General features: G+C 44.9%; 1 protein-coding gene across 1 annotated transcript; it reads right to left on the bottom strand.

The window, feature by feature from the left end:
• Nucleotides 1-1,233: 1,233 nt before the first annotated feature.
• Nucleotides 1,234-12,713, bottom strand: nol10 (nucleolar protein 10). The gene is made up of 21 exons (XM_076749635.1): nt 12,543-12,713; nt 12,183-12,228; nt 11,988-12,086; nt 11,785-11,862; nt 11,660-11,697; nt 10,449-10,585; nt 10,283-10,348; nt 10,081-10,141; nt 9,875-9,960; nt 9,602-9,680; nt 9,008-9,157; nt 8,844-8,910; nt 8,319-8,371; nt 5,599-5,725; nt 4,329-4,408; nt 4,121-4,219; nt 3,634-3,726; nt 3,269-3,445; nt 2,589-2,893; nt 2,107-2,209; nt 1,234-1,805 (listed from the first exon to the last, which is right to left on the bottom strand). The coding sequence occupies exons 1-21, from the start codon at nt 12,606-12,608 to the stop codon at nt 1,656-1,658; spliced, it is 2,160 nt and encodes a 719-aa protein (XP_076605750.1). The 5' UTR covers nt 12,609-12,713; the 3' UTR covers nt 1,234-1,655.
• Between the last annotated feature and the right edge of the window lie 1,370 nt (nt 12,714-14,083).

Here is a 14,083-nt window from a genome sequence, read left to right on the forward strand (position 1 = left end):
ATGTCCTTTTGCAGGAGCTCTGATTGGAGTAAGTATTGTATTTGATCATTACAAGTGAGAACATCTCTGGAAAAACTCCACCTGACAGGAATCATATACCACGAGGAACACTGCGGGTCTACGTGATGGTTTGGCTTACAGGGTACAGTATATAACATAGCACTTCCTCGCTGCTGTGGAAACCTTCCTTATTCTTTGTACTAGCTTTGGTTGACCCACTTCCTGTGGCCTGGTTGCTAGTTGTCATGGTGAGGCCAAAGCATCCTGAAAAAAAAAAAGGGGGCCACTTGCCTGGAACCCAGATTAAAGAACTATACCAGATGGCACTTTGCTAAATTATGTTTATTTGTTCCCTAACACAAAGGAGCGAGCTCGGCTGGAGCTATGCGGCCTGGCCTCAGGAACATACTCTCCACTGATGGTAATCTCTCAACAAGTACCTGGATAAAAAGCCTCCTGTTCATCGTTGACAGGCTTTGTACCAATGATATTCTGTTTTTAAGTATGTTAAACCCTGACCCTGATCCATGCAGCTGCATACTGTACACAGAGACAGAAAGGTATCGTTTGACCTTTTCTGGCTGGAAATTAGATGAGAAGACTGATAGCACTCAGATGTCTGTACACTAAATACTGTATGCAGCTGGAGCCAGCAGCCTTTCAGCTAGGCTTAGCAGGAAGACAGGGGGACGCAGCTTGAATGGCTGTCAAAACATAAATTTGCCTACTAGCAACTCTAAAGCTCCCTAATTAAAATATCTTCTTTGTGTAATCTATAAAAAAAAAAAGAAGAGGCAACCAGCAGAGACAACAGAAAGTTACAGGTCCCATTCAAGGAATAGTCTGGCACACAAAACACTCTTGTAGGCAGATGGGCCCTGGTGAAAAAGCATGGTGACATCAAATGAGTTCAAATGAGCCTGGGGGCCAGTGTTGGCATGCTGAGAGCTTAAATGTACCTCCCTCACATTTGAAATGGGCCAGTGCTGGAGCAGAGGGGGTTCACGCCATCAGCGCATTTGGGGGGGATGGGAAGGACACCCAGGCAGTCCGTCTATTTCCAAGAACTGCAGTTGTTGGCGGGGGAAAAGAAAAAAAAAAAAAAACTTTCCTCATTCACTGTCCTCCTCCCCTCTTCTGACGCATGCCGTGAAGCGCTGCAGAGGAAGCATGTGGAGGAAGCTCTAGCATATCTAGACTTTCAGAAAGAAAAAAGAACGTGGACAAGCAAGTGTTGTACCAAATATAATTTATAGTACAAGTGTTGTCTTAACAATATACAGTAGTAAAAAAAAGCATTAAGAAATCCTAAACTTTTTACACATACCCCCCCCCGCCCCTTCATTTACTGAGATAGTCGGCTCCACTCAGAGGACAAAAAAAAAGCACGCAGTCACTGTAGTTTTGGATAATGGCATAAGCATTATATGCAGGCAGCGACATAGGTAATCTTTTTTAATATGCTCTGAATTTCCAGAGAGCAGCTAAACACATGGCGCAGACCACCCAGGAGCAGGAGGCAGGCTGCTCTGTTCAGAGATGAGTTAATGGAAGACACCACAAAAACTTCTGACATGACTGTGGACTGTGTCGGTAATGCCTCTGCAGTCCATCCAGGACAAAGGCCCAGGGCGGAGACCAACCCTCCACCCTCATCAGTACCGGCCTCTCCCTCCTCCTCTTCCCCTGCCGCCGCCCCAGCCTCTCCCGCGGCCGCTGCTCAGGTGTCCGGCCGAGCGCCTCAGCTTCTTCCTCTCCTCGTGGTGTTCCCGCTCGGCCTGCTGCTGCCTCCTCTGCTGCTCCGACTGCAAACGAGGACAGAATAACGCATGTGTTTCCACCGCCTGTACATTGCACCTGTGCAGTCATACTAAGGGGGACTGTTGCCATTTGTTATATGTAATGCCTGACCACGGTTACTTTACCGAAATGTAGCTTTACAATCAATTGTGTGTGAAACTGTATGATGTTAAACCATCTTCAGATCACCTTGGTGCCTCCTCTCCACCGCTTGGTTTACAGTAGGTAGTGTTTTCTATTTGGTCTTCATTGCTTTCAACAGTGCAGTGATAGGAGCGAGTACAGCACACCACGTCGACAGGTTACCTTTTTCAGTGTGAAGGTCAGCTGTTTGCTGCCCACTGCAGTATCGTCCATGTTGCTGGTTCCAGAGTGCTCCTCTAGCTTCAGACGCTCCTCCAAAGAAGCCCTGGAAGAACGCACACACACTTGTCAGACACAATATACCAACCAGCGCACATGGAGCACAGCAGTTGCTGTTTCGGCTCTGAGCTGCAGTGTTGTAGCGTTGTTTATTGACCATGGTCATAATTTGAATTAATGTTATCATTTATTGATTGATGTTTGTAAACCTGTTAAAAATGCCTTGTTAAAAGCTGCAAACCCTACAGCAATCTGAACAATAAATTGGGTTTCAAAGTGTCTCAGGATCTGCCATTCTCCCAGTTTTTTTTCTTTCTCTCCCCCCCGGCCTACAAGCAAAACAAGACTTGATAGTCTAACAGCAGCACAGCAGTCAGTGCTGAAAAACCCACAGCCCTAAACACCTCCATTCAATGCAGACATACTTCTGTAGTCTCTGCTTGCGGGCCATGTCGTTGAAACTTCTGAACTCCTCTCCGGCTTTGATCTGATAAAACTGAGGCTGACTCGTCTTCTTGCTTCCAGCCATTTTCTCTCCGGCGTTCTCTTCCCTCTCCAGCAGGACGGTGTTGCGGTCCGCGTCCTTCCTCTCCTGCCGCCGCCGGTCTCGGCCCTCCTGCCGCAGCAGCCTCCGCTGCTCCCTCACCTCCTCCACCCAGCTCTTGTCATCATCCGAGCTCTCCTCTTCAGAGCTGCCTCGTCCCTCGGGCTCCTCCTCATCTTCATCCACCTGGACAGAGGAGTAACAGAGATATTGAAGTGATATTCTGCCTTGGCACTGAGGACAGGCCTGATCCCTCACACGAAACGATCTTATAATACGATGTTAATACAGTTTGTACAAAAAGCTCTCAGGTGAATGAGAAGATGACTGTGTTCAGGGGGATTATGGAGCGCTGCAAGCTAATATCCCACTTAACCGTATTTCCAGTCCAAGAACTGAACGTGGAAAGCCACTATTTAGTCACGCTACTCCCCTTTTGGCTCAAACCCAGGCCTGCGAAGACCTGTCTTCCTTCTCACACTGCATTTCTAAATGCCTGGAGACTGCAAAGGTTTTCAGGCCTGTCTGGGAAATGTAAGTGGCAGCTGAGTATAGCGTTACCTTTTGGGAAGCAGCCGCCTGCTGAGCCAGCAGACGCAGCTTCTTCTTCCTCTTCTGTCCGACCTTGGACACGATAGGGTTGAGGAGACGGAACTCCTCGCTCTGCTCGTCCACCTGGTAGTCTGGGTTTTCAAACATCACCTTGAAGCGGTCGTCTCCCAGGATGCTGGGGAGAGCCTGCAGTTTGGAAACGGTAAGATGGGGGAAACGATTAGGGTGATGGATTTCTCTTGCTTCCAGATGTGATGTGGGGACGACATCCAGCTCAAGAACTTTAAACTTTTATTTTAATTTCAACTGAACTGAGCCTGCTGTCAGATGATGAGTTCTGAGTATCTTCAGAGGGAATGAATTCAGATTCCTACCTTGCCCTTCTTTTTCCTCAAGGCCAGCTCTGCTTCATCGTCACCCTCCTCCATCAGCTTAAGAGCCAGATCCTTGTTCACCTTGGGCAGCTTCTGTCTCAGCCACAGCACATTGTCCAGTTGGTTACACGCACAGGACACAGGAAATATGATCCAATCAGTTTCATTTGTGAAGCAACACGCACATTTTCACTCCATCAATGCATGTACTTCTTGCAAAAATGCAATTATTTGTGTCCGCTAAGTAACCCTTCAGCAAGTGGTAGATTTCTGATGTGTTTATAAAGGATTCTGAGTTGTAAACTTTTTTTTATCAAGTCTAACAATCTCTAAAGGATTGCATTCAGGCATTGAACAGCAGCTTCACACGCTGGAATCAGGGCAACGTAAAGAAAGAGAAGATGTCCTCTGATGGTCAGAGCTTTGAGCAGTCTGCTTTGCCAATGAGGTGAAGCTGTAACCACTGGTGGAAAGAAGGATGTCTCACCTTAACCTGCACTCTTTGAGTCCTGGACTCCTCAATCTTCTGGCGGATCTTATCCTTGCGATACTCCTCATATGCAAAAGGATTTGCCATGGTTTTGACCTGCGGCCAAAGCAAACAGCCAAACTGTTAAACTCGCCTCTTTGAGAACACTTTTACCATCATCAGTCCAGACTGCTACACTACCACAACGTTCAGCTGGACGCCTCACCTTGTGATAAAGCCTGATGTCCATGAAAAAGCCGTGCATGTAGGCTCTCAGGAGAGATGATCCCACCAGGTGAGACAAACCTGAAACAAATCGAAAAACTCACAATGAGGTCAGGCATTTGCTAAACAAATGAATTAAAAACCCTACAAATTTAATCCAGACATTTATGAGAAAAAAAAACAGAAAGACTCTGAAATTACGGGCAGAATAGAGATTTTAGATACAATTCCACACATTCCAATCTTGTGTCATGGCATTGCTGCAATAGATGGGTCAAGGGAGAGTCAGGCAGACGGCGATAATGCATTACTTATGGACGCTAGCCACCATAAGACTCAGCAGAAGAAGAATGTATGTGTACACGTGGAAGACATCTCTAATTATTTTCAGGAACATGGCGGGTGAGGAGCTGTTTTCTTTCTGATTAATGTATTTAATATTCAAAAAGTTTGTGAGACAAGGGAGAGGGGCTTTAATCTTACTGTTTTCACGACTGACCTGAGAAAAAAGTTGCTGACAGAAAAAAATGTTTTGTGAGATTTCAGTCTGAAACATATGAAAATAAGATGTGTCGTTAAAGCAGAGGGTCTGCACTGGGATCCCTGTCTCTGGGGTGTGAATGGGAGCAGCAGCGTGCACAGGTTGTGCTGATTGCTAAAAAACGTGTCTGCTGCGGCTGATAAGTGAAAGCGTGGAGCTCCAGGGGTGCAGGGAATGTGGAGTAAGAGCTCTTCCCGGGAACATCGACAGCGTGTTCCACCCATGCCGCCTCATGATTACATAACAGGGCCACATTACCCGGCTCCTGTAAGTCAACACCGCGGTCCCCCTGCCTGCCCCCTCCTCTCCTTTTATTCCGCAGCAGCCAACCGCCTTCCTGTTTCTTGTCATTTGATCTCTTTACTGCTGAGCCTGCATTCCAATGTTCATTCAACCCTTCCAGTGTCCACTCCCCCAACCCTCCTTCCTCCCATACCCACACACTACTTTTCTTACCTAAATCCTCTCAGTCGTTCCCCAGGCCTCTAGTTAGGTAGTCTAGCCACCCAAGCTAACCCCCAAGGCGGCAAAGTGGCTCAGATTGACTCCTAGTTTTGGGTGTAACTTTCAAGGCTGGGATTAGATTCCCTCTTTGAACAGTGGTCTCTTTAATCTTCTGTACTTTCTAACTGCTTTCTAATCTTTTCTGCGAAATGGGTTGTTTAACTTTGAGATCCGTTTCCATACGCAGTGACGTCTGAGAGGAAAAATGAAGGCGGCGACGTCTCACCGAGATTTTCCAGGTCCTTCCGGGTGACAAACTTGTAGTCATCATACACCGTGCTCTCCGGGCTCTCCTCCAGCTCCTCTGTCAGGTTGTCAAGGAAGGAGCACCAGCGAGGCGCAGGGCCCAGAGCCTAAACACACACACACACACACACACACACACACTCCTGGTTCACATTTAGACTGAGTAAATACGAAAGCCATCATGCATTTGTTGAAACAAAAATAGATTCACTGTCCGAGCTCATGTTTCCATTCCAGTTAGACATTACTGAGCTTGTCCTTTTTCCTACAGCAGCACCAAAGCGTCACTGCTGCTCAGGCCGACTGATCACTTTCACAGTGTGCACCTCAGGCGATGCATTCTCTGTGCTCACAGAAAGCAAAAACTGTTACACCTCACGATCCTGATGGTGTTGGCGCTGACTGCACACTTGAACTTCTCACGCTGGCACGTGCTCATGTTTAGAGACAAGTAACAGTGCCAAACCAGGAAATCCAGTTATGTTCCCGTCAATATCTTGTTAGGAAATTAAAAGCAGCACCTGGTTAGCACTTTCTAAGTGCATTTGTGGGACATCTGTCACATCTGTTTTTAGCAGCTGGACTCAGTGAAGAAACAGGCTTGACTTCTCCCGACCACGTAGCAGAGGGTTCCTTTTTATCTTAAAAACTGAGTGAGCTAACAGTGAGACTGAAGACTCCAGCTGTTTTTGCTGATATAAGAAAGACGGGCTGGACTTTGAAGTGCTCCATCTGCCCGGAGTGCTCAACCTCATCTCATTCATGTCCCCCAGTGGAGGTTGGAGCATTGTGAAGCACTATTTACTTCATATGTCATGTTCAAAACTTTGATACAGATATAGTTTTGATCATTTAAAATACAGTATGTTTATTGAATTCCTCGCTCGAAGGCTGAACTGACTGGATCTTGCCATGATTACAGGTCAAAGCACTTTAATAAAAGACTACTGATCGTTAACACGTTTATTAACAGCTTCTCTAGTCGCTGTTATCACCCTGCTCTCCTCCTCTCTACTGTAACTGATGGGGGACTGACGGGGTGGAAATCAACGATCCTTGCTCTGTGTAAAAATCTGTTCTAAAGTTCAGCTTCTGTGATGCTTCAGTAGTCTGAGTCAGCCGAGTCAAGATGTTCATTCCAGCAGCAAACCTACATGCTACTGGCATGAAGTAACCCTCCTTCATGGCTCACTGAGGAAACACTGGACAGGGAGAAACCGCTGAACTTTAGAATGCATTTCTGCGCAGAGCGGAGACATTTTGGGCATTTTGCCCCCCATGATTACATCAACCCACAACTCTTTCAATGGACAGATGGCATGTGAAGACAGACTTGAAAAAAATCTTATCCTTTAAGGATACCATTACTGTCTTAGAGGCTATTTTTACATCGAGATGCACAGCAGAACACAGTAAGGGTTAACCAGTGTGCAGTCAGGCAGGTCACAGATCCGCTCACGCTGTGACGTCTGGCTGAGTTGGAATCAATGGATGGGTGGAAGTCTTATGGAATAAGCTAAACACAGTGTTTCTGCCTGCTTTGTGGAATGTGTCCACGCAGGCGATGACGTCTCGTGGAATCACACACTGAGGCCAAAGTCGACAGACTCCGGCGTTCAGTGCCCGTTCATTCATCAGTTACATCACTGCTGAGCTGATAGCTGAGAAAGATTCAAGCTGTCCTGCAGAGATAATCAGAGCCGTGTGACGAGCTGAGGGCTGAGACAAGATGTGTGGACGCAGAAACATTTCAGAAGCATAAATGGCAGGTTGCTCAGACAAGTCTCAACGTACATCCTGACTTTCTAAGAAGCCTGCTTGATGAGACAATAAGGACAGGAGACATCAAAACGTGCTGTTTGAACTTGCCTTAGAGCTGCACTTCTTAGAAAATGACAATGAAGAATCTGGCTTAAAGTGGAGCCAACTGTCAATCAACTGGGCCAACTGCGAAAACATTTCGTTGTATAAAGCTTATATTTTCATGTCCATACTGACTATGAATTCAGCACACAACACTTATTCCCACAGGATTTTATGGAGAAGCATCAGACAGACTTCAGAACTCAAAGCATCAAAGCTCCCTTTAGGTCATGATAATAACACGTTCGTGCAATGTGATGAACCCGAGCTTCCCATCAAGACAGCGATTAGCCAAATTTCTGTTTCAGCTATTCAACATGTAGTCCAACAGCCATTCACCTGCAGGACAGAGGGACCCAAGTTCACCACATCCATGTTCATCATGGCTGGAATTCACCCACTTACACAAAGCACAAAGTCTAGTTAAATGTACACATACACAGTCAAACAAATGCACAGCATCTCCAGAACAACACATGCTGTCAGATAATATCAGAGTCACAGGACAGACTGCTGATGACAAGCTTTCAGCAGCTTCACTCATTATGCAGTGGCCTTGTGAGAACCAGATTAATGCAAGAGAAAATAAATGGCTCACACACTCTCACTATTGCTTGCTTCCTCCCACACATCCTGTAACAGTCACCTGAGTGAGTGAGGCTTGTACACACAGCTGCTCTGTAACGTCAAATAAAACACCTTTACTGCACCATAAAGTATTTTATGATCCGTCCGTGCTGTCAGCCCAGCTCCTGGTGGACAGGAAGCGAACATGACCCCTCTGCTACACGCTGGCACCAAGCCAGCAGGAAGGAAAGCTCAGGCCTCTGCACTCACCGGGATGTAGAAGGTGTTCATCTTGGGATCCTCATTGGCAGTGAAGAGCATACCTGTCAATGAGACACGGGGCGATTTAACATTGGCTTTAGCTGCAGTCATGGATATTTGAAGGTCTGTGACACAGTGAACGTGGCTGGTTCAGATTTGCATATAAGGGCATGATGAATTTCTGTCCAAAAGACTTAGAAAACTGCTTTTAAACGCTGTTAGGCAGAATTTGAGAGCTGAATGATGTATGAAAGTGTCTTTAACTTACTGCTCTATCAAAGACCCTCATTGAAAAAGTTCAAAGGAAAAAAACTCTGATTAAAAATCTGATCTTCAATGTGAAAGTTCAAATTCAGCTTTGCTCCTTGTGCGAACTGATTGGCAGTGACAGACAGGACAAAGCTGCAAACTCAGTGTGTGACTCGGCTGTTAGATGGCGCCACCCGGAGGTGAAAGACGTCTGCATGAGTGCTACAGGTTGTGACAAGGGTTCGCTTTTGAAAATGTTTTTGGTGTAGGAGAAGTTGTTCTCACCTGAATTAGGGTAGATACAAACATCATTGATGTTGGTCTGAGGCTGTATGGAGGAGAACACCTTGCCCTGTGATAAACAGATAGAATAGACAAAAGACAAACAACATCAGAAAGAGTCCAGGCAGACAAAGACAGACAGGAAAATCAGGCTGTTACAGTCTTACAGTGTCTTTGTTCCAGAATTTTATAATCTTGGAGTCGGCAGACACAACGAGGTCCAGTTGATCGTGGAAGTTGAGTGACTTGATTGGCAGGTTGTAGAAGTGGTCTTTGACCAGGAGCGGTTGGTTGGAACGCAGGTCATAGAGCAGCACCTTCAGGACAAAGCAAAGGGTGAAAACACCACAACATCAAGGAGGCTTCCAAATGCTAGAGCAGTGCTAAAAAATGCTCAGGGTGTGTTCAAGATTATATTATTCCAGACTGCATCTTTCACTTTAACATTAAGATGAAGAGCAAACAGCCACAGAGCATCAAACCAAAAGAGGCAACATCACAGGAGCGCCGGCTGCACAGTGGAACTTTTTTTTAGAGGAGAACTCGTGATCGGCCACTTCTTTGTGAGTCAACCAGTCTCAGGAAGAAGAGGCTGAATTTCACACCATGTGGCCAGCTGAGCTTACAACAACACCAAACAGAGTGCAAGTGGAGAACCAAGCCAGTGTTACAGAGACACGCCAAGAGAAGCGACGTCCAGCTGCTGCAGACAGACATCACCAAAACACTGTGTGCCTCAAAACATGATGCTTTTGATTCACCTGTCCGGTGCTGGTCCCTACTGCCATGTTGAGGGAGCTGTTGAACTTCAGCGCACTGACTGATGGCAAACCCTGAACTCTGTCGACAAAGACACAAAGAAGAATAACATCAACAGAATGTTAAGGGAATAAAGGGCAAAGGTTCTACAGTGTGTCATAATGACGCACAGCTTGCAGGTGGTTGTTCATGCAGCAGAGTTAGAGGCAGCAGAGAAAAGCCATGTTCTGTATATGCATTGTTTGGCTGACACCAGCTGACACCTCGGTACATACTCTGTTCCTTCAGTGAGGCTGCTCAGGGCACAGTCCAGCATGCCCACTCTGTTCCGGACACGAGGGTCCCAGCATTCCACCCTTCCCTGGCAATTAAAGGGAAGAGACGTCAAACTCTTGAGAGAGATTACAACTTGTGACTTTGGTGAGTTTTCGCTTGTGTCTTCTAATACCTAGTCTCACACACAGCCTGCTCTGGCACTCACCTCAGAGGTTCCTGTGGCCAACAAGTGATGGACAGGATTGATGTCACACACGTTGTTCTCTCTGGTCAAGAAAAAGAAGCATCATGAACATCAGCTGAGAGCAATGATGGCACAGAGCCATGCCAAAGACTTCTGAGGTGCAGCAGTTTGAATATTTTCACCCGGCTGTGAACAGTTCTGGAAAACACTTTGTTCTACTTACACGGCATCAGTCTGAAGTGAGTTGAGGAAGCGCCCTTGTTCCAGGTTCAGTCTGAACACCTCTGAACTGCAAATGAAAGCAAAAGCATCAACAGCTGTCTCATTCCTGCCTCATGAACAGGACAGATTTAAACTTGACAGAATAACCGAGTGTCTCATCCTCTCACCTTGTCCCCACAAAATAGAGGTCACAGGAGGGGTAGTGGTAAGAGAAGTCCCGTCCAAACTTTGGAATACGAGTCTTGTAGTAGTGTCCATGCTGAGAGTGGAACTCTACGTAGCGGTCACAGTGTAAAAACACCAGCTGTACAGACAGACAGAAAAACAACAACGGAACGTTTGCTGGGATGGTGATAGAAAAGCTTTGCTGTGTTTCCTGTCTTGGCTGTCACTGATCAACATGCTTTGCAGACCGCCTCAATCTGCGCTTTGTTGTTGCTTTTGAGATATCCAACCCACTTCCTTATCATTGACTTCATGTTACCTTTTTCTAAACTTTTTTTTTCTTCAGCTTTGGAGGATAACCTGAGCTCACGTTCAGCACTTCAGCAGAAAGTATGTCTGCACAGACAATATGGATTAAATGGATTAAGAAGAGGCGGCAAGTTACTGAGGGCAGAGTCGCCGAAGACGTCACATTTCTGCAAGTCTGTTCTTACAGGTGTTTGATAAAGAGATCATACTGTCTCCCTTTCGTTGGGCTTATTGATAATCTGCTATGAGCATTGTCGTTGTTGAACCTAGAAAATTATCCTAATGATCCTGAATCTGTTTCATTCCCTCCGCTGTGGACTCTGCTCTGAAGTTACGCTGCTGTCCACTGACTATGTGTCAGGAGTTCAGCCCTGGCCTCCAGCAGCGTCAGAGATTTGATTTTTCTTCTTTCTGACGTCTACATTGCTATCGTTTTATAGATAAAGTTAAACAAAGTGTCATTGCCAGTTTCTGATAACCTCACAGATCCTTTCAGTGACAGCATGATTGTCGTACGCATTTATAGAAGATATATTTAGTGTTTGACCTCATCAGCTTCAGTGATTTTTGTAAGTATCTGCTTATTCTGAATTTGATGCAGCAACACATTTCAGAGAAGTTGGGACAGGAGCAACTAAAGACTGGGACAGATGTGGAATGCTCCAAAAACACCTGTTTGGAACATTCCACAGGTAAACAAGTTCATTGGTAACAGGTGATAGTATCATGTGTGGGTATGACAGGAGCATCCTGGAAAGGCTCAGTCGTTCACAAGCTAGGATGGAGCGAGGGTCACCACTTTGTGAACACATGACTGGATAAAGGATAAAGGTTGCATTAAATCATATCAATGCATAACAAAAACAAACAAAGTGTTGGGGCGAGAGGGCCCTGAATATCTTACCTTTGAGTAGTCATCAGACAGGATGTCAAAAGCCACAACTTTAAGAGAAACAAAGGAAATGAATCAAATATTACTCAAACATGCCATTGGTGCCAGACAGAAAGTGGGTGTGCCTGCTGACTTACCATCTGAATCCAGACAACGCTCAAACTTCAGGGACAACTGGTAAGTGTCATAGCAGCGAATCCTGGGTTTGTAAGTGCCTGAAATGAATGGAAAATAGAAGCAGATGAGAAATGCAGTGAGCACCTGAACCTTCTCGGAGGCCTGGTCCGACTGCTACCACTTTCACTGTTCCCGAAAGGTTCGGCGCACAGCTCGTCTTCACCTGCTGCCAGGACGAACTGACCATCCCTCGACACTTTGATGGAGGTGCACACTGTGGGCATCTCAAAGTCCTGGATGAGCTCAATCCTGCGCTGGATGTCTGGGGAAAGATAATGAATGGGAAAGTCAGAATAATGACACACATTGAAAAGATAATTAACCAGTCTGTGAGCTGAAACTGCAGCGGTCAACTCACCAACATCTTTCTTTTGCAGCTGTCTCTTCTTCCGATCTGACAGCCACTACATGAAAGACACAGAGTTGGTCAGAACACATAATGGTAACTAATGACAACTCCTTACAGCAATTCTTTCAAATCTTACAGCTTTGTTTCCTATTACTCACTACCGACCTTTATGTGTGGTGTAATGATGTTCTACTACAGCTAGGCGTGTTCCTTCATTTATATGAAGGTTTACATTAAGGTGGTGCATTACAGTCAAACTGTACAACTAGCAGTGTTAGCTAGCTAGGTTAGCTACGCTTCAGGTAAGCAGTACCGTTTTGTAGCTTTGTAGCTTAAATGTCACGGGGCGGAAGACGTCGCACTTCTTACCTCTGGAAGAGACTTTCCATGGCTTAAGTTGTAAATTTTCACATCATTCACGCTGGATATCTGCATTGTAGAGAGCCAACAAGACTCGGGTCACACATTACACTGTTACTACGCCGGTGAAGTGCACGGAACCCACGTTGTTGCCTCAGAGCAAAAACAGGAAGTGAAGATGAGTTTTCCGAAATAGGTCCGACTGGAAACTTACCTCACGGTGGCACGTTTCCCCCCCCTCCAAGATAAAAATGTAAAACAAAAACAACAACAGCAACAAAACACTTCTGAAACTCATTATTACCAGGTCTTGTTTACAAACACATCTTTAGTTCTCATAATACTCCCATTTGAAATATTAGATGATTTCCAATGACAAAACGTTTAAGTGTACTTCATCTCTTGGCTGCTGTTACTTGGACAAAATGATATTTAAATTTGCAGGATTGTGTTTATTAATATGGACTCTTGATGGTGTAATTCTGGCAGTTCTTCTTTTGATCCTCATTATCAAACAGTCGCTGTCGTTTAGGTTTCTAGTTCCTGTATTATAACATGTGGACATCTATAATCATAGTGACAGACAATGTAATGCCAAGTTCATTAGAGCTGCTCTCACTGTGGGATCTTGCACATGTCTAATGAGAACAAAAAATGTGTAAAACCGATATTGTTAAAATTATCACAATATATTAATAAAAAGAAATTAACAGGGAATTATCTTTAGCCAATCAGATGGCTCCTTTTCTTTCAGTCAGTTAGGTCAGCATTGATTGGAGGTTATCATTTAATGGAGGATTTAAAAATAATAATAATTTAAAAAAACACTCATAAAAGGTCACCCATGACAAGCAGTTTGCAAATACAGGTTCAACAGCTTGTATAGAAATGTCACCAAATATCCAAGTATCCAAGTATGTCCAGATATGTTCTGACGAAAATGGCAAACACTTTTGAATAAATATTTTTTGTTGATTTCTATTACATTTATTTAAAACAAAGAGTATTTGTGGGATTTGTTTTACACGTGTATGCAACAATAACACAATTTGTGTGCATAGAGAAATATTTATGTTGAGTGAGCCATTTATCTATAGACTCTTTGAGAACCCTTGTGTGTGGATTCATTAATACTGAGACTTATCTGACTCCATACAGCATGCACTTGCTCAAAGCACCTGGAGTGATGTCAGCTGCCTGTGATCCTGGAAGACAGTGGGCTGTCAGTCAGTCAGTCAGGCTCAGGTGGAGCTGCTGCTCAGACTTTCCCAACACTCACAGCAGGACTGACACAGGACAGACATGAAAATGACTTGACGGTAAGAATCCCTGCTTTTGAAGACTAGTTCTTTTCATTTCTTAGTTTCTTTTATTTATTCTTTAATTTAGTTTATAGTTATAGCCAAGGGAAATTGTCAATACCACAATAGGACACTCAACGAACTAGAACCTAAATGTAATTTTCCAAAGCTCAACATGAAAGCTTATATGGAGTAAGCCTTTGATGATTTAATTCATCTCACTGTGTTTGTTTGCCCAGGATCACAGTG

The sequence above is a fragment of the Chaetodon auriga genome, chromosome 14, assembly GCF_051107435.1.
Source record: "Chaetodon auriga isolate fChaAug3 chromosome 14, fChaAug3.hap1, whole genome shotgun sequence".
Classification (NCBI taxonomy): Eukaryota; Metazoa; Chordata; class Actinopteri; order Chaetodontiformes; family Chaetodontidae; genus Chaetodon; species Chaetodon auriga.